This window comes from Panthera onca, chromosome D1 (genome assembly GCF_046562875.1).
Source record: "Panthera onca isolate mPanOnc1 chromosome D1, mPanOnc1 haplotype 2, whole genome shotgun sequence".
Classification (NCBI taxonomy): Eukaryota; Metazoa; Chordata; class Mammalia; order Carnivora; family Felidae; genus Panthera; species Panthera onca.
In genome coordinates this window covers 27546031-27564553 of record NC_138348.1, presented here as the reverse complement: position 1 = coordinate 27564553, position 18523 = coordinate 27546031, and the positions used below count along the sequence as shown (strand labels likewise).

General features: G+C 46.2%; 1 protein-coding gene across 2 annotated transcripts in view; it reads left to right on the top strand.

The window, feature by feature from the left end:
• The window catches only part of KIAA1549L (KIAA1549 like), a 267293-nt gene extending 253159 nt beyond the window's left edge, over positions 1-14134 (top strand). For both annotated transcript variants that reach the window (XM_060606310.3, XM_060606311.3), the window contains exons 18-21: positions 1577-1674; positions 4092-4240; positions 5395-5546; positions 10917-14134. In XM_060606310.3, the coding sequence (XP_060462293.2) occupies positions 1577-1674; positions 4092-4240; positions 5395-5546; positions 10917-11198 (681 nt within the window). In that variant the 3' untranslated portion in view covers positions 11199-14134. The remainder of the gene's footprint in view (positions 1-1576; positions 1675-4091; positions 4241-5394; positions 5547-10916) is intronic.
• The last annotated feature ends 4389 nt before the right edge of the window (positions 14135-18523 follow it).

The following is an 18523-nucleotide window of genomic DNA, read 5'->3' as shown; positions in this document are numbered from 1 at the left end:
AAATCTCCTCCAAACAGGACTTAGAATTGCTCCTGCCTGAGTGCTACCAGCCTCCCTCTGTGGAAGGGACCAATGTCAGCTCCTTCCAGGTTGATTGTGAGTGTCTCAGTTCCACCTGTCCCATCCCCTTGCCCTGTCCTGAAGCTTGCTCTCTTAATCATTTGCCAACATGCACTTGTCTTCCAGGCAACACCCCTCACCTTTCATATTTGCTTACTACTCACTATTTCTACCTCTGGTTTCAGCACATGGTTTTGTTTTAGTTGGCTGAGGTGTGTGCTGGGGCAGGGGTACGGGTAGTGGGTAGGGTCCTTGAGCTTTCCCTTGCATCTTGCAATTCCCACAGTGCATCAAGAAGCATGTTTCATCTAGGATCTAAGCCCTTAAAAGTATGTAGTCTGCCATAACGCTGGGAAGAAGACCTCATTCAGTTCAAAGAACCCTATTTATGGATTCCCTCTGCTGCTGCTTTTTGTCCTGAAGCCTTCGGGCTTAAAGTCTTGTCAGCTTGTTCCTCAAGAGATCTAGCAGGCATGATACCTAAAGAAAAAGATGAATGAGAAGCACAAGTTAAGCTTTGTCTTGCCAGAGAGCATTTCTAGATTTTCTTTCGCTAAAGGAGGCTGTGGCCTGGCTCTCTGATCCTGTCTATCCTCTGACTGTTTTCATTTTATCCCCTCACGTGTTGATTAAAGTCTTCTCTTTCGTGACAGTTCTAATCCTTTATCTTTGAATAGTGCTTTATAGATTGTGAAATACTTAAACATACACCGACTTGCCTGATCTTCTTAGCAGCCCTCTGAGCAAGGCATCCTTGTCCCCACTTTGGAAGAGGACAGCAAGGCCCAGAGAGGTCACCCAACTTGCTTAGGGACATACAGTCTATTTGTCAGCAAACTAGGACCTCCACCCATACTTCCTGATTCTAAAGCCATCCCTTCCCCCCCAACTAAATCTGCTTTCCACGAGTGACAAAGTAAAACGCAATCAGTGATTCATTCATTCCTTCATTCATTCATTTATTCATTTATTTATTGATCATACATGATCTACCAGGCACTGTTGCAGGCATGAGGATATAGCTGACCGCAAAGCCCTTCCCACATTACAGTCCAGCTGGTGGCAGGAAATACCTAAACAAGCAATGATATAATACCATAGGGTGACAATTGCTATGGCAAAAAATAAAGCAGAATATGGAGAGAGAGTAAATGGGGCTCTAGGGGAACATGGGGCTGGCTGAATGAGATGAAGGAAGGAACCATGGGAAGGATTAGGAGAAAAGCGTCCCAGGGGGAAGAAGCAGCACATACAAAAGCTGGAGGCAGGAAAGAACTTGGCTTATTCTAAGATCAATCGAAGGACTCCGTGACTACAATGGCCCAAGCAAAGGGGAGCCTGGCTGGAGATGAGATGGAAGAGGGGACTGGGGAACATAAGGAAGATTAGGGGAGATTTTGAGGAAGGCAGGAAAACCTGACCTGGGAGTCTGCTTTCCTTTTCAGTAACAAGAACCTGTGTGTTGATGGACACTGCATTTTAACAGATCTTCCTCTACTGCTCGTCTATTTCACAGGCATACAGGTTTTCCCAGCTTCCTGAAATGGTCATGGGCTCTCCCCCTCCACCTGTACCTCCCCGGACTGGCCCTGTGGCTGTTGCTTCTCTCAGGCGGTAACACATTCCTTTCTTTGCTTTGCTTGGAATGTTTGGAGATTTGTTCCTGTGTACCCTGACCTGACACATCTCCTTCATGGCCGTCCCACTGAGGGTGCAATCACCTGTACAGACAACCTCGTGCCTGGGGTGCTCCAAGTACCATGAAGGAAGTGGGAGCACAGAGAGGGTTCACCAACTTTCTTATCATTTGACATGGGAAGTCCTTTAGAACCCACAACTGAAGAAACTCAAGGTCAACCAACCCATACCATAGAAGCCCCATACCCTTACCTTCAACATCTAAAAATTATTCCAGCTCAGGCCACTCCAACGGTTGCCTCCAGTCTGGGCCCCTCCTGGCACGTGTGTGTACCCAGAAGTCCCTTTGTTGTTTAGGGGTGGTGGCTAAGAGGCCAGGGAGCAGCATGTCTGGGCACCCAGCCTAACTCATGACTTCCAAGATGGGAGGCTGAGAGCACATGAACTCAGATATGTATAAACGTATTAACTCAGATATAAAGATATAACTCAGATATGATAAAGATATTGTCTTTGTGATCTTATAAAAAGCACATGTTTTAGATAAAGATAGGCAAGAAACACAAAATCCATGAGTGCTGGGAGATGCTGGAATAGGCATCAGGTCCAGGGTTAAAGAAACAACTGTACCCTGGGATAGGTATGATCCCCTGCCCTGGCCCTCCTACCCTAGCCTCCCCCAACATGCTAGCCACACCTTATCTGTGGACCACAGGTCTGAACTTTGTGAAAATGGTGAAGAAAAATGAGTTTTTCCTCCAAAATGGCCCTGCCCTCATTTCCCGCAGTTTAGAATGCCAGGCTGTGTGTAGACACCAGCCCTTGACTCCAGTCGAGCTCAGAGTGGGTTGGGAAGCAGCACACCAGGGTTCTATCCTAACCCTGTATAAAACCCTGGGCAAGTTGCCTCAACTCTCTGGCCCCTGTTTCCTTATTGTAAAATGAGGGAGACGACCTAACTGATCGCAGAGATTCTAGGATTCCTCCAAGGGGGCTAAGTGTATGGGGCAGAACATGGGAGTTTTCCTCGGAAGGGTTTTCTAAACTAGTAGCAGATGCCTGGAGTAGTATCTGGGAAGCCAGGGCTGTGGGAGAGATCAACCAAGAGAAAGATGGAGGGATCAAGAAAGGAAGGGAGACCCCACATTACTGAGCCTCCAGCAGCCACCCTGATGTAGGGTCAAATCATCACAGCCTCTGTGTTTAACCCTCCCTGGGCAATACTGGGAAGCCTCAATTACTCCTGATGGTTCTGAATGCCAGGAACTTCACGTCAGTCATTTGTGGCCCATTTGCTGAAGGCCAGTATCTGTTTCTTATTTCTTACCCACCAGTCTCTTCCCCTGCCCTTCCACCCTGTCTACCGTCTTGCCAAATATCAGCAGGTCACTGCTTTCCATATAGACCCAGACGATTAGACCACGGAGGAGCCTCGGAGAGGGGTTCATCCACCCTTTTGTTTCACAGACCAGGAAACTGAGGCTGAGCGAGGGGAGGTAGATAGAACCCACACCCCCGCCTCCTGGTCCGGCTGCGGTGCTGTGGCTCTGTTCTGCTATTACAGTGACAGACACTTGGCTGCTCAGAGCTGGCAGCCTGCCACCTGCTGTGGCTGTCTTTGCCTCCTTCCATTTTAATTTTAGGAGCCTGAAATCCCTCTGTGAAGGGGAGGTTAGAGACTGGCTAAAGCACCCTTTATTAGAGGGGAGAAGCTGGCACCCGTGGAGCCCAGGCAGCCCTCTTCTCACTGGCATTCTGAGCACTAAGTGGAAATATGATGTGTTTAATGGGCCGGATTCTCTGCTCGCCTGTGGGATCGGGGGACAAAAAGTGTTCTGTCATTCATAACGCCTAGAAAGTGCTAGGCTCCTGCTTCCGGGAGCAGTCCAAGCTTCTCAGAGCCTTGGGCTTCTTGCTACCACCAGCAGCAGGAAACTGTGGCCCTCTGGCCCTCGCAGGTCACCAGCCCTGGTGTCTGGAAGGGGAGCGACCAGGCACACCAGACGGAGCCTTCTCATTGGCTGCTGATGATGTCATCCCCCCAGGTCGACCATCCCCAGCTAATACCCAGCGCTAATTGCCTGGCTTATTTTATGTGGAAATTAAGTGTGCTACTCCCCAGAGACACAAGAGCCACCCTCGGGGGAGCACTGACCTTGAATATCTAAAAATGACTTAAGTTCGGGCCACCACAACCGCTGCTCCAACTCCAGACGCGCTTGGCCTTCTTTGTTATTCAGGGGAGGGGGGGGCGGCACATCCAGGCCTGAGGACCCCCACCCTCGTGGGGCTTGGAGACCGCCAAGGTCCCCTGAGGCGACCCCCAGAGGTGCAAGCGGTGGGAACCTCGCCTTGGGTGGGAGCGGCTAACGCAGCCCCTCTGCACCCCCCAGGTCCACCTCGGACGTGGGCAGCAAGACCAGGATGGCCGAGTCCGCAGGGCCCGAACCGGCCCAGCTGCACGACAGCCCCTCCTTCGCGCAGGTGTCCAGAGGCCCCGTGTCCGTGGCGCAGTTGGACCAGTCGGCTTTAAATTACTCAGGTGGGCAAGAGGAGAAACGCTGAAAAAGGCCAGTGCTGTACCCCAGCCCCACCCCGGTGCCGTGCTCTTTGCACTCCCGCACCCCCCAAATCCACACAAGCCATCTGCTCCCTGTCATCCTTAGCAATCCAGGCAACTGTGTGTCTGACTTCAGTAGCTCTGGTTGGAAGAGCTACTGTTCTATTTCTTTAAAAAATCTGAAATATGACAAAATATTAAGGTATGCTACAGTAAGGGTATATGCTAACATTTGCCAGACTTCAGGGTTTCTTTTTAAATTATTATGTATCTTTAAAGCATTGCAGACAGAACCCTCCAGCTCTATCTCATTCCCCGTCTTCCCAGACGTAATCCCAGTTCTTAAATTGAGGGTGCTTTTTGCTACATATGTGTGCATATCCAATAGTGCATATTAAATGCTTTTGTTATTTTACACGTATACGAGTGATATCAAACCATACATTTCCTTCTGCATTTGTTTTCTTGACTCAGCATTGTTTTCAGGATGGGTACATGTTGGTCTAGTTGATTTGTTTAAACTGCCACATGGTATTGAATGATATGACATGCCAGTTTAACCTTTCCCCTAATGAGGGACATATTGGTTGTTTCCAGTCTTTTGCTATTAGAAACAATGCTGAAATTAACCCCAAGGTTTTTTCATGCCCTGATCGCTTTTTTAGTCTATTCAAAGCATGCCTTTTAGACTAAAACTGCGAACACTTAATCGTCAACACTTAACTAAAGAATTCACCGTGTCCGGAAATTCCATCAGTGGAATCCATTCCTTTTGGTTCCTTTTCTGGGATTTTTTAAAAACACCCATTCTCCCTGGAGAAACGTATCTGGACACTAAGGTGTCCCTTCTTCTTGCCAGTAGGTCAGGGGTGTTGGGATGGGGATGGGGGAGTTGGTGAGGGTTCAGCGAGGGGAGTTGGGCCATCATTTCTCTAGAAAACCAGGTCTGAGTCATAGCAGATGACTGGGCAGGTGGGCAAGGCTAGGGCTGCAGGTAGAGGTCTGCTCCACACCTCATTTTCCCCTCCCCCCATGCCAGAGTTCGCCGTTTGCCAGCTTCCCCCAGCTTTGTGCGAATGTCAGCCCGGTAGGTGGGATGCTGGCCTAATCCTCCCCATCCATCTCCTCCATGCCAGGTAATACGGTGCCGGCAGTGTTCGCCATCCCAGCTGCCAACAGACCTGGCTTCACCGGCTATTTCATCCCAACGCCTCCCTCGTCCTACAGAAACCAGGCCTGGATGTCCTATGCAGGAGAGAATGAGCTCCCAAGCCAGTGGGCCGATTCGGTGAGAGCCTCGCTGATTCCCTCACAGCCTTACCTGCTGGACACACTTTAGGGAGAAAACAGATGAGAGGTTGAGACAGCGTGTTGTTATCTCTGCCCCCTTCCCACCAACCAGGTGGCTGACATCAAGCATTTTAGTGGAGACAGTGTAGTCAAGTGGGATGTCTTTTGAGAGAAAACTTGAGACCCAACTTCCGGTCTGGATTCCACCTCATTCTAGCAGGGCGTTCTTAGTCAAATAAATTTTCATTGTAACCATCATTTTTTGAGTATTTTCTATGTGCCAGACATCATGTTAGATGTTTTATTTATATTATCTTATTCTTCACAACAATCCTATCCGGTAGGTATTATTATTCCCATGATGTGTCCCATTTTGCAAATGAAGAAACTGAGGCCTAGTCAGGTGACATGACTGTCTAAAGCCACACAGCTTTAAACCAATAATAATAATAATAATAATAATAATAAAGCCACACAGCTTTCATAAGGTGCTAAGGCCAAAATTCAAACCTTCATTGGTCTGGCTCCAAAGCCTTTATTAAATTTGTTCCTTTTAGTTTTAAAATTCTGTAAAAATTTTAGATGGAGTATCAGAAGATATAGTTTTAGAAACTCAAGATTGAATTACTTGGCACATAGATCCTAAGGCATCCTGCCTGACTTCCAGCAAAGGGTTGTGTTGTTGTGACCCCCTGGTTCCATGCTCTATCATAAGTAGGAGCATATGGCACAGTGGACCTGGCCCGGCCTAGACCAAAGAGGGCAGCAGCCAGATGAACCTGGATAGTCACACCCAGACCTGTCTCGGAGTCACCTGTCAAGGGCTGCTAAGTGAGAAAACCAAGCAAATGAAAACAGCACAATGCTGGCCTCTGGTGTGGGTTGCCCCAACCCCTCTGTGTTGTCATCCATCATGGATAAGAAAGGCAGGCTGTCTCCCAGACTTAACTTGAGGGCCACCTGGGAATGAGTGTCATTTTAGGGTTTGGTCTCAACATTTGAAATATATCCTAGATTTATCAAACATCTAGCCCAAGGCCTGGGTCATCTTTTCTCTCTGTCTAAAACCCTGAGGTTCATACCTTCTACCCCTACAGGTTCAACTCGGCCTCAGCATTGGTGTCTATTCTTAGGGTAGTGATGCCACATCTAAACAACATCATTGGGGTAAAACTATCCTACATATATTAATTTTCCTGATGATCAAAGCTTATCCCTTTAATTTTCAAAATATTTAAAAATGCGTACTATCTTGCATTAAAAAATTCTGGAATGAATTATATCTCCCCTCCCCTCCTTTAAAAGAGGAATGTAATTTGAATTGTCTTTAAAAAATGATTCAGCATCATTAGGATGCCTTACTATACTAAAATGACATTTGCAAGATGAGCTCTGATGGTAGGATTATCGCCCCTACATCAGACATCTCCAAAATACTATAATTTTTGGAGTTATTACAACATTCAATATGATTTTTCTTTCTTTGACCTTGCTCCCAACCAGAGCTTATATTGCTGTCAGTGTCCCCACTTCCACAGATATACTCACCTTAAATATGCTTTTCCTAATGGGCTATTTTCTGCAAATGGAGCATGTCTGAGCTCATTAGAATTATTTGTCAAATTGGAGTAAATAAGCTTTAAGAGTAACTTGTAAGGATTCCCTATTGTTAAGTCTACAAATCTTTTTTTATTTTTTTAAATGTTTATTTGAGAGAGAGAGAGAGAGAGTTGGGGAGGGGCAGAGAGAGAAGGAGACACAGAATCCAAAGCAGGCTCCAGGCTCTGAGCTGTCAGCACAGAGCCAAAAACAGGGCTTGAACTCACAAACCGTGAGATCATGAGCTGAGCTGAAGTCGGATGCTTAACCACCTGAACCACCCAGGTGCCCCAAGTCTACAAATCTTAATGTGAGACTTTATGGCATCTGTTTTGGTTGTTTGTGGGCTTTTTCTTCCTTTGTCGTGCTCAGCTGTTTTAAATAGCTAAAATCACTGGGTATGAGTTGATCAGTTCAGAGCTTACTTGACTCCATAATTCCACTTACAATCTAAACATAATGTGTGCTTTTCAGAAAGTAGATGATACTTAACTTGTGCTAATTAAACAGTAAATCTACAGCTTTGTCGGTTCACCCTCTGTATGGAAAGTTCCAGTGGGTACTCTAGAGGAGTCAACAGAAGTGTTTTCCAAAACCTCTTGCTCTCAAGACACAGATGATAGCTTAGCTGGGCTAATGGTGACTTCCAGATGCCTTTGGGTTCATATTGCCTTAAAGATGAAGGAACAGGAACCCAGCAAATCCAAACCTAACCTTCCTAATGGGATGATCTGATCATTCTGGGCCCATCCTCTCAGTGTTAGGGAGAGTTAGTTTTCTATTAGTTGTTTTTAAGAGGAACGTGATCACCACAACCTAAATGGGTCTTTGCTGGGGCCCAGTTACCACCTGCAGTTAAGCAGAGAGGTTGTGCCCATGCAGGAACGACACCGGGGAGGAGAACAGGTGATTTCTCACATGTGAAAGAAAGTGCAGGAAGCTCAGAGAGACTGAGCTTGTCAGCTTGAGAAATTGGGACAGGGATGGTGTCCGCTTCCACATCCATCTGAGAAGGAGAAAGGTCCCACCATCATTTGGGTGCCTGACCTTCCCGATCCCAGGTCTCCAGACTTCAGGAGTAAGCTCAGATAAAATCACCTCAACCTGGCTTGACAAATAGGTTTCATCCTTGGAGCTGGATGGAGAAGGATTGGGAGGGGTGTGCTGTGATCAACAGGTGATGCCTGCCATGGGCACTGCCTAGGAAAGGGGCGGTTTTTGCCTGTCCTGAATTTTGGCCAGCAAGATGTGATGGCTCCAGCCTGAATCTACTGTAAGAGAGGAAGAGCTTCTCGTCTCTTCGTCTTCTCTGCTTCTGGATATTACCCTGAGGGCACTCCAGTGGAGTCAGGTATCCCTTGCCTGTCCCAGCCATTGGTACCAAGATGCTTGATGCTGTAGAACTGAGGGATCTCAAGAGTTGGACGCTCACTCTAAGCTCCAGCTAAATTTGGAATGCAGAGAAAGGAGATATGACAGCTTCCCTCACAAACATATGGCACCAGCGGGTCATCCTCCAGTGATTTTCCAACTGTGTTCCTCAGAACCCCAAGTTCTATGAGACTCCCTGCTGTGTACCATGAATAATTCTGGGCACTGGTACACAGTGATAAGCAAGCAAGACACAGTTTTGCCTTGACGAAGTTGGTGGCCTGAGACAGGTGTTGGCATCTTGGGTGATGGCTGTTACTGTAGAGAAACTGCACGGAAGCACCTTACAGGGAGCCCTTGGCTAACGTAGGGCAGGGGAAGGTGTCCTGGAAGAACGAACGTTTGCGCTGAGACGTGATGGGCAAGTCCCCTATCCTGGCTTTGGATCTGCTTCCCTCCAGTCGCCTCCTGCACATTCCTAGTGCTTGTGGCCCAAGGACATGGACAGCTCAACTCTGGTTTTCCTCTAAGGTGTAAGGGAAATATGCACAGCCCTCACCCACCATTAGTACCCATTTGCCACTTTGTCTTTCTTATCAGGTCTTGGGAAATTAAAGCCCCAAACTTTGGGACATCCATCCTATTACTTCTTCCCTCACTCCGGTCCCCATAGGCCCTCACCTAGGCCATTGACGTAGCCTCACATCTCTCCTCTTGACCTCCAGTGGGTCTACCTCAAGAGTGTCCTTTCTAGAATACAGGCCCCTCCTCTGCCTGATGCGCACTGGTGGCTCCCTGGCCAGGTGTCAGGCATCCATCTCAGAAAGCTGCCTTCTCAGGAGGGCTCGTCAGAACATCTCAGGCGGGGAGTAGAAGGAGGCCACTTTCCTGCTAAATATTCACCCGTCCAAAATTTCTGACTCTTCACCCAACCCATCCTACTCCATCCTCACCAGAGCCCAGACAAGTATCTCTGTAAAGAATGGAAACATGCTGTATTCCTCAGAAGGGTGCCATAGAAAACTAGGCTCTGTAACCTGGCACTTGGTGGCTTTCTGATCTGGCCCTGCCTATCTGTCTTTCCTGAGCTCCTTCCATACGCTGTACATCCTCTCTGGTCAGACGAAACTCCCAAAGCATCCCTGCATCCCCGTGCACACCCAACCTTTGCCTTTGCTTTTCCTCTGCTCGGAAGCCCCTCCCAACTTGTTTTCCTGGCAAGGGCCTATTCATCTTCCAGACACAGCTAAGCTGCTGCTCCCCGAAAGCCGCCTGACTCCCCACACGTGTCCATTCCTCACAGCACCCTGTGCCTACGTTGTCCACAGGCATTCACCCCACAGGCTTCCAACTAGCATTATGGGATATAAAGGCCTTTTGTGGGTTGCCCTTGAACAGCATCCCCATGTGTGGCACTGTTTCTGTGGGAAAGTTGATCCTGAATTGCAGATCACTGACTTGTCCTTATTACTAGATATGTCCATATATTTAAGCACAGAAGTATGTGTCTTCCACATTTCTTTTAATTTTTCTTTTTAACGTTTATTTTATTTTTGAGACAGAGAGAGACAGAGCATGAACGGGGGAGGGTCAGAGAGAGAGGGAGACACAGAATCTGAAACAGGCTCCAGGCTCTGAGCAGTCAGCACAGAGCCCGACGCGGGGCTCGAACTCACAGACCACGAGATCATGACCTGAGCCGAAGTCGGACGCTTAACCGACTGAGCCGCCCAGGTGCCCCTGTGTCTTCCACTTTTAATGAAAAGAAGAAATTTTTCAAGAAACCAAGATCATATCCCAGATCCGAGACAGTACAGTGATTAACTCCCAGCCCTTGGCATCAGACAGACCTGCTCAAAGCATATCTGAGTGGCTTGTTAACCATGTCACCTGAGACTGTGACACACTTTCCTTCAGTGTCCTCTTCTGTAAAACAAGGATAACAACATCTACCTCCTAGGTTGTTGCTTTGAGAATTAAGTGAGATAATGTGTGGAAAGCCCTAAGCATAGGACTCCTTCAGTGTTAGCAGTTATCGTTGGGAATAAATCCCTGAGTCCTTTGAGGTCCATAAAGAACAGTACTTCTGTTTGCTGGATTGTGCTTATGTTAAAAAGGTAGGCAGATAGATTCAGGTGGAGACTCGGGCATGTTCCAGCTGTTTATAGCAACCTTCAAAACACCTACTTAATTCATCCAACCAGCATATCCAGCGAGTCCAAATTACCTATTTTCTAAACAGACTCCAGGTTTTTTATGTGCACGGTGGTCTCCCATTTTCTTCTGGATCTCTTTCGTTGCCTTCAGTCCCCTCCTGCGTCCAGTATCAAGCGTGTCCTGTGACTTGAACCCCTTCCTAATCCCGGGCCCTTCTCTTCTCTCCCGACACCCTCTGCAGGTCCCCCTCCCAGGGTACATCGAGGCTTACCCCCGGTCACGTTATCAGCAAAACTCTCCCTCCAGGCTCCCTCGCCAGTACAGCCAGCCAGCAGGCATGCACCCCAGCCTGGAGCAGGCCCCGGTGCCATCCGCGGCGGCCTCGCAGCAGAGCCTCACTGAGAACGACCCGTCTGACACGCCCCTGACCAACATCTCCACGGCAGCCCTCGTGAAGGCCATCCGGGAAGAGGTGGCCAAGCTGGCCAAGAAACAGACAGACATGTTTGAGTTCCAGGTCTAATGCCTTAGCCCCGTGGGACTTCCAGACTCTGAGGAAGCCGTCTTCTGCTTTCTCAGCCTAACGTGTTGGGACTTGAGGCATAGACCGTGTGTGAGTCTTTCTCACCCTCAGTCTCTGAACAGGTGAACAGTGGGGCTTCTGGGCAACAGAGGAGACTCTTGAACAACTTGATTCTTGGCTTATTCAACTGATTGTATGTCAAGAAGTCCCTGTGTGGGACCATATGTTTGATAATCTGTGAAGTTAAATGTTTGAACTGTGGGTGTATTTCCCTTTGGAGCCTTAGTCACAAGAGACACTAACTAATCTGCAGATCCCTATCCAATGCCACATTTTAATAAATCACCAGAAGGGGGAGAACATTGCTCTGTCTTCGGTGAGTTCTGCATGTTAACTCTGTTTCTGTGTTAAAGGCAATGCAGGCATCTGATTAAGCACCAGACTGTACTCTCTCTCATTCAGCCATGACTGTAATTGTTAAAATCACCTCCGGTCTGTAAAGGAGGCACGGACTCCAGCCAAGAAACTTCAGTCCTTTTCTTTCAAAGGTTCATATTCAGATGAAGTGGATCAAAATCAGGACTGTCGATGACTGTACCTATAAATAGTCCTGACTCTTTTGTCCTTCCATTAACTAAACAAAGGCTGAGAAATAGAGCAGATGAGAGGGAATGGCGGATTCGTGTTGACAAGTTTCTGAAGAGGTGTTGTTGTTTTGGAACTTGAGCACCCCGCACATTGGGATCTCACTGAAAGAGAATTGGTGCTAAGAGCTTTTAAGATCCTACAAAAGAAAAACAGTCATTTGTGGAGGTTTTTCTTTGCCTTGCAATGAAGGTGGCCTGAGAACAAGCTTCTCTCTTTTTTGAGATAATGGATACATGGACTTTGACAGGAAAACCTCTGTCTCTTCAACAGCGATGTCCAGCATGTGCTGCTGAGCGATACAGAAGGAAGTAGCAATTGATGCCTGTTTGAAGCAGAAAGAGTGGACTCCTCGGTCTCCCCAGGCTGCAGCCTCTGTTTATAGGAGCTTCTGAATGTAGAAAATCTGTTGACTTACATTTAAATGTAAATAACATTTTTTTTAAGTGTATGGAGTTTGCCAGTTCCCTCCCTCCACGCCCCTGTAGTTAATGGATGCAGGAGGACATTTGCTGAAAGGACAGGGCTGCTGACCTTGTGACCGTGATGTGGTAAATGACATTCCCTGGCATGGTGAGTCAGCTTCTAGAGCTCTGGGTGGACACTGCCTCACAGCCCTGAGGCACCAGCTGCTGACTGTCAGTGCAAAAGTAAAACTTCAGGTAGCCCAGGAGAGGGAACACTCTGGTTCCCTCACCAACTCTGCTGGGGCTTACCTGGTGTCTGTTGGAGAACAAGGTCCTGTCCTGCCTTCACCCATGACCCATCTAGCTTCAGCTGTGTCCATGCCTTCTTGAGCCCATCTTTCCATTTCCCTCATGAGTTTCTTTGGTCTTTACTGAGAGAAGGTAGAAATTTAAAAGTTGAGAGAAGAGTAGGAGTGGAACTGATTAGAATGGGAGATTCAAACTGTCAAAGCACAGACTTTTCAAAGAAGCTGTTTTTATTTCCCAATGGCAAATTGCCCTTTCTGGAAAGTTCCGGAGATGATGTGTCATGGTATCCCCAGACAAGTCTCTTGTTCAGATGATATTAGGTAGTGTCCTTTTGGTATGCTGGTTGATCTTTCATAGTGTTAGTTTTTTGTTACTTAAAAAAAAAAAACAGCTATAAATAAAATGTATTTTTGTAATTTCCATGTGTATATATGGTATATTTCTACCAATGGCCAGTTGTTGTAGTCCAAAACCTAAATCAGCTTGCAAAACACTGTGGATGGTGCAAGATTTTATTGACAGATTAACACAATGCCTAAGTCTATCCAAATAGGTATTCAATGCACTTGAATGAACAAAGAGCCAAAGAAACTCAGCCTTTTCATGCAAATGGTATGAGTCTGATAAAGTCAGCCACATTGTCCCGCCTTATCAATAATATTAATATTTCATCAGTGCAATGATATCAACCCAGTACTTTGTCTACTTGGTAAATGCCTGGAAATCCTGTATGTGACAATGAAGTTTCAAGACCTTAGTGTAATTAAAATATATGCTTCAAAGACAATGTCTGAGCTTTGGATGTTCCAGTGACTTACAGAGAATGAGCCTACAGTCTGCAGTGGTGTGGCCCCAGCTTGCTAAGAGGATGGAGAAACAAATCATTGCAGTCTTTGCAGAACCCCATGAAATATTGAGTTCATCAACTGAGACGACTAAAAATATAGCGTGCTAAATCAGACACTCTGATAAACTAGACACCACAGGTTTAAGAAAAGTATATGGAAGGAAAACCTTAAGTTGAAAAGAAATCAATCTGTTCATGTTTTTTTCCACCAATGGGGAGACAGCTGCCATTGCCAGATTTTCTGTGATTAATATGTGGTCCCTTCTCTGAAGAGTCTCCTGGTGTCATGGAGGGGACAGACGCCTGGACAGCTGCCTCTGAGGAAAGGCAGAAGTGCCTCATGGAGGCAAAAATAGAGTCCCGTGAGAGCCCAGGGGCTCTATGTTCCTCATGACCCTCCAGACAGTTGAAGAAGCCACAGAGGACCTTGGCAATCTCGGAGAAGGAATCAGAAGTCCAGAAAAGTGGAGTGACCTCCTGGAGGATTCCACCCCAAGCCTGCTGATTCATGATTCAACTTGCTTTCCATTTCACCATGCTGCCTGCACGCTTGTCTGTGATGCGTTTCTTGAACTGTGCTAGGAAGTTTAAAAAGTAGACAAGGGTCATGTGAGGGACGCCCTATGTTCTTGTGAAGAAAAAAAAGATGATTGGATATGTAAAGGACTTCAGATAAAGTGTATAGAGGACGATGCATTTGTGGCATAATAAACACTTTTTGGAACTTGTTTTGATGTGAGTTTTCTGCCTTCATGAAAAGAAATGCATTTGGGCTTTTTCCAGAGAGTGCCATTGAGGAAACGGTGTTCTCAGCTGCTGTTCAAGACTGCAGGGGAGCAGTCCTCTCTCAGTGCCATGTATCCAAACAAGCAGGCGGTGAGGCCATGACAGCTTGTCATTATGAGGTAGCAGATTCTATGCTATGCATTAGGAGAGGCAGTCCCATGGTGCAAGAACATGAAAGTCTATTGTGTGCCCTGGTACCTATGATCTGAGAGGGCAGTGGTTACCTATGCAACAGCAAGTTTCCTCTTTCAGGGTGTGCTATTGTGCTATGGACTTAATGTTGTGTCTCAACCCCCACCCCACACCCCACCCCCGCCTTCATATGTTGAAATCCTAATCCCGATGTGATGCTATTAGGAGGTGGGGGCCTTGGGGTTGAATAGGTCATAAAGGTGGAGTCCTCATGAATGGGATTAGTGCCCTTGTAAAAGGGATCTCAGAGAGCCCTCTTGCCTTCTTTTTTTGCAATGTGAGGATACGCTAAGAAGTCAACGGTCTTGCAACTCTGAAGAGGGTTCTCACCAGACCCTGATCCTGCTGGCACCCTGATCTTGGACTTCCAGCCTCCAAAAGTGTGAGAAATAAATTTCTGTTGTTTAAAAGCCACTCAGTCTGTCATACTTTGTTATGGCAGCCTGGGCTGACTGAGACAGAGTGGATTATATAAGCACCAGTTCTCTGGTCCTGGAAGTTATGTTGTGCACTTAATTTAAGAATTCAGCAGTAGAACATATAATTTCTGAATAATCTTGATGGAAGAACGGATAGGAAAAATATATATCAGAGTACAGATGGAGAAAGACAGGAATTTAAATACCTGACCAAAAGAAGAAAGAAAGAAAGAAAAGAAAATTCTTCTAACAGAAATTAGAAGAGACGGAAATTAGAGAAAATGGATCAAAAGACTTAAATATTGATTATAGATAAATAAGCTTCTTTTTTGTACCTAGGCCACCTTTTTCTATGCATTCAATGTTTAATGAGTAAAATAACAGATATTATTTCTAAAGTTTGAGAAAATAATTTAAACTTGATCTGTTCCTTCTACCACACACCAGAAAATAGTTTGGACTTTGCTTACAAAATACAGCTAAACACTCTTAGGGAAATATAGTGATCCAGCTTAGAGCAGTAACTGACTCAGATCCATGCTTTAGAAATTAAATTCTCCCCTATAGTCAGTCCCACCTTGAAGGTATTCTAGTCAAAGACCTTTGCAGGGACAGTTCACACTTGCTCAAAAGTGTGGGGGTTGACGGAGAGAACACAGGGCCATTTCATAGAAACAAAACACAGCTCCCACATGGGACACTCTTGCATTCTCTCACATCTTCCCTCTGTATGTGCTTTCATCTCTGTTTCTCTCTGTATATTCTGTGTATTTGCTCAGTTCTCTTGCTTCCCTTGGCCTTCTAGCATTCTCTGTTTTCTCTTTACTGTGTACACAGCCGAGAATCCATCCCAGGACCCACTCTGCACCACCTTTTCTTTCCTGTACCCACCCCTTTCTGGTACCATCTCTTCCCAAATATTGAGACTCTGAGCGGTCCAGTCCATCGGCCTGTGGAGGAGCCACCCTTGGGTCCTGTGCCTATCCAATCAGCTATAACCAAGGAGGTAGAATCCTGTAAGGCAAGCGTGGCCTCCTGGACTGACTCTTTCAGTAAGAGCCTTTGTTGGGGGCTAGTTCCCAGACCAGAGGAGGAGCGTGGGTGGGCAGAACCTTCAAAAGGAACCTCCTCGGCACTGGAATTGATCAGCACTCCAGACAGCAAGTGAGCGATCCCTGTGGAAACTGCCGCAGAGAGGACTGTCCCCCTTGACTTGCGCGTCAGGTGGAAATGCATGCATTTGAAACCCTGGTGGACTGGCCGGCCTTGCCCCAACCACGTGCCATCCCAGCAGCAGTGCTACTGATACGACTTCTGGGTCTAAGAATGATTTGTGGTCAAGCCCCAGGTAGCACCACATCTTGCTCAGCAGATAATAAATACTTGTAAATTGAATCGCATGATCTTAGCTCAGGTGCCATTAAATGTAGCTCACCACCACACACCTGCATGGATGAGGAAATTGATGAGTCTCTTTATAGAGTCTTTTGAAGCAAAGTTAGTGTCAAGTGGAATTGATATTATTGTGGCTCTGCCCTTCCAAAGATAATAAGTTAGTGTCCTGAGAATTGAAAGGTCTCTTGATTTCGCAAGGTGAATGGTTACAGATTAGAGTCCTAGCCTGTGGTAAGTACTAAAATGTAGGGGGCTTCTGGAAGGAAAATTTAGGAAATAGAATAGTGCCAGAAACAAATCCTTTTAGACAATGTTAAGTTGCTTTGACTACGCAGGTTTCAAAAACAGGGACATTTGTGAGGTGGCAGAATTTGTCTCCATATGTCAAACCCATACTTTAGTGAAAGCCATTACATAATGAAATCTAGAAATTGATTATTTTCATTCTCTGACCTTGGCCAGACTTTTATAAATTATGGAGGGAGGCTGTCAATGTATATTACATAAATTAACTGTGACCTCACCTTATTTCCCCCATCTCTTGCTTATATTTAAATCCACCCCACCCACATACTAACTGAGAGAAGGTTTGTACCAAACAGAATCAGAATATATCATTCATTGATCTGGAAATCTTGAAGAAGCCATGAATAGTCAAGGCCTTAGACAACTCACTCTAAACCATTTTCTGACTCCTTATCTATAAATTGAGCATAATGGGGCGCCTGGGTGGCTCAGTCGGTTAAGTGTCCGACTTCGGCTCAGGTCATGATCTCGCGGTTCGTGGGTTTGAGCCCCGCATCGGGCTCTGTGCTGACAGCTCAGAGCCTAGGGCCTGCTTCTGATTCTGTGTCTCCCCTTCTCTGCCCCTGCCCGACCCATACTGTGTCTCCCTCTTTTTCAAAAATAAATAAACATAAAAAAAATTTTTTGAAACAGTAAGTATAACACATCCTACCTCCCATGATGTTTGTGAGGAGCATATGGCATATTGTATCTGAAAATGATTTGAGAAGTATATTTGAAGGCATTCTTACTAAAGTATTAGCTTCATAATTCTGTCTTGTGTGGTGAAATATTTTAGCTCCTTCTATCTACTGAACTAATTGGTCACAAATTCTATAAAATAAAATAATATATATTCTATAAAATAAAAAAATGAAAATGTTCCCAACTCTGGAACTGCCCACAAAAGCCAGCCTCATGTGGAGCTGTATTTTGCTGTTGCTGTTGTCACTGTTTACATTTCAGAGGCAATACAAGCACTTGTACTTGTGCTTTCACTCAGGGTGGAAAACCTAGGCTGGCGATTCCCACCAACCACATTAGATACACATGAGGCAAAGATAAGTACTGAACAGGAACTTGGACTCTAGCTGTTGTCACTTCATGCTTTGCTTTCTGATTAACTTCGTACATCTTTGGCCTGTGCAGGAACAGAGTGTTCATATGCTGGTAGAATTTTTTATTTTAAAATAAAAGGCATAAGCTTTCATTCCCCCAAACCTGCCTACTTTCTCATTCTATTTCCTCTATATGGTGAGATGGAATCCCCTTCACAATCCAACTGCACAGTGAGTTATCGGACAAGAGCACCTATTGTGGTCTCAGAAGCCATCCCAGCCTGAGGCATGAGCTCCTTGGCCAAAAAGAACTCACCCCTGGCCATCCAGTCAACACACCCATGACTGTGATCTTGGAGCCAATGACTTCCCAGTGCACCCAGGGCAGAATAAGCCAATGTCTTGTCATATGCCCTTCTCAGAGCATAAAGAAGTCCCATCCAGGTCAGTGGCTCCCAAGGAGTCCAGGATGACATTGGTATGGGACACAAACTTCCAAGACCACCTACCTTTCCCTGCCTTTGCTAGTCCCAGCAATCATGATGTCTGCCTTACGTTCAGCCCTATTTGTGTGTTGTATCAATGCCCTGCCCTCTGATGTACGCTGATTGAACAGGAGACCCTTCTGACCCAGGAGCCACAAATTCATAGGCTGACCAGCCACAAGAAATGTAGCTCAGCACATGGGGCCAAGCCAACTGGATTCTCTCTGTAGGAAATACCAAGACACGGAGTCTATTAGCAACAGATGCTGAAACTCAATGGTCAAGCCTCAGAGGCCATGATGGGCTATATTCAGAGCAAAGGTCTAAGAAAACAGAATATTGAGTAAGAAGTAGCCTTGAGGCCAAGGAGACTTAGAATATAGGTAAGTAAAACTATCTCCTGTAACAAAAATAGACAAATGAAAACCAACTCTGAGTGTTTTGGAGGAGTCCCTGTGTCCTAATGGAGAGCCACAACCCGGGGGCTTTTGTGGCTC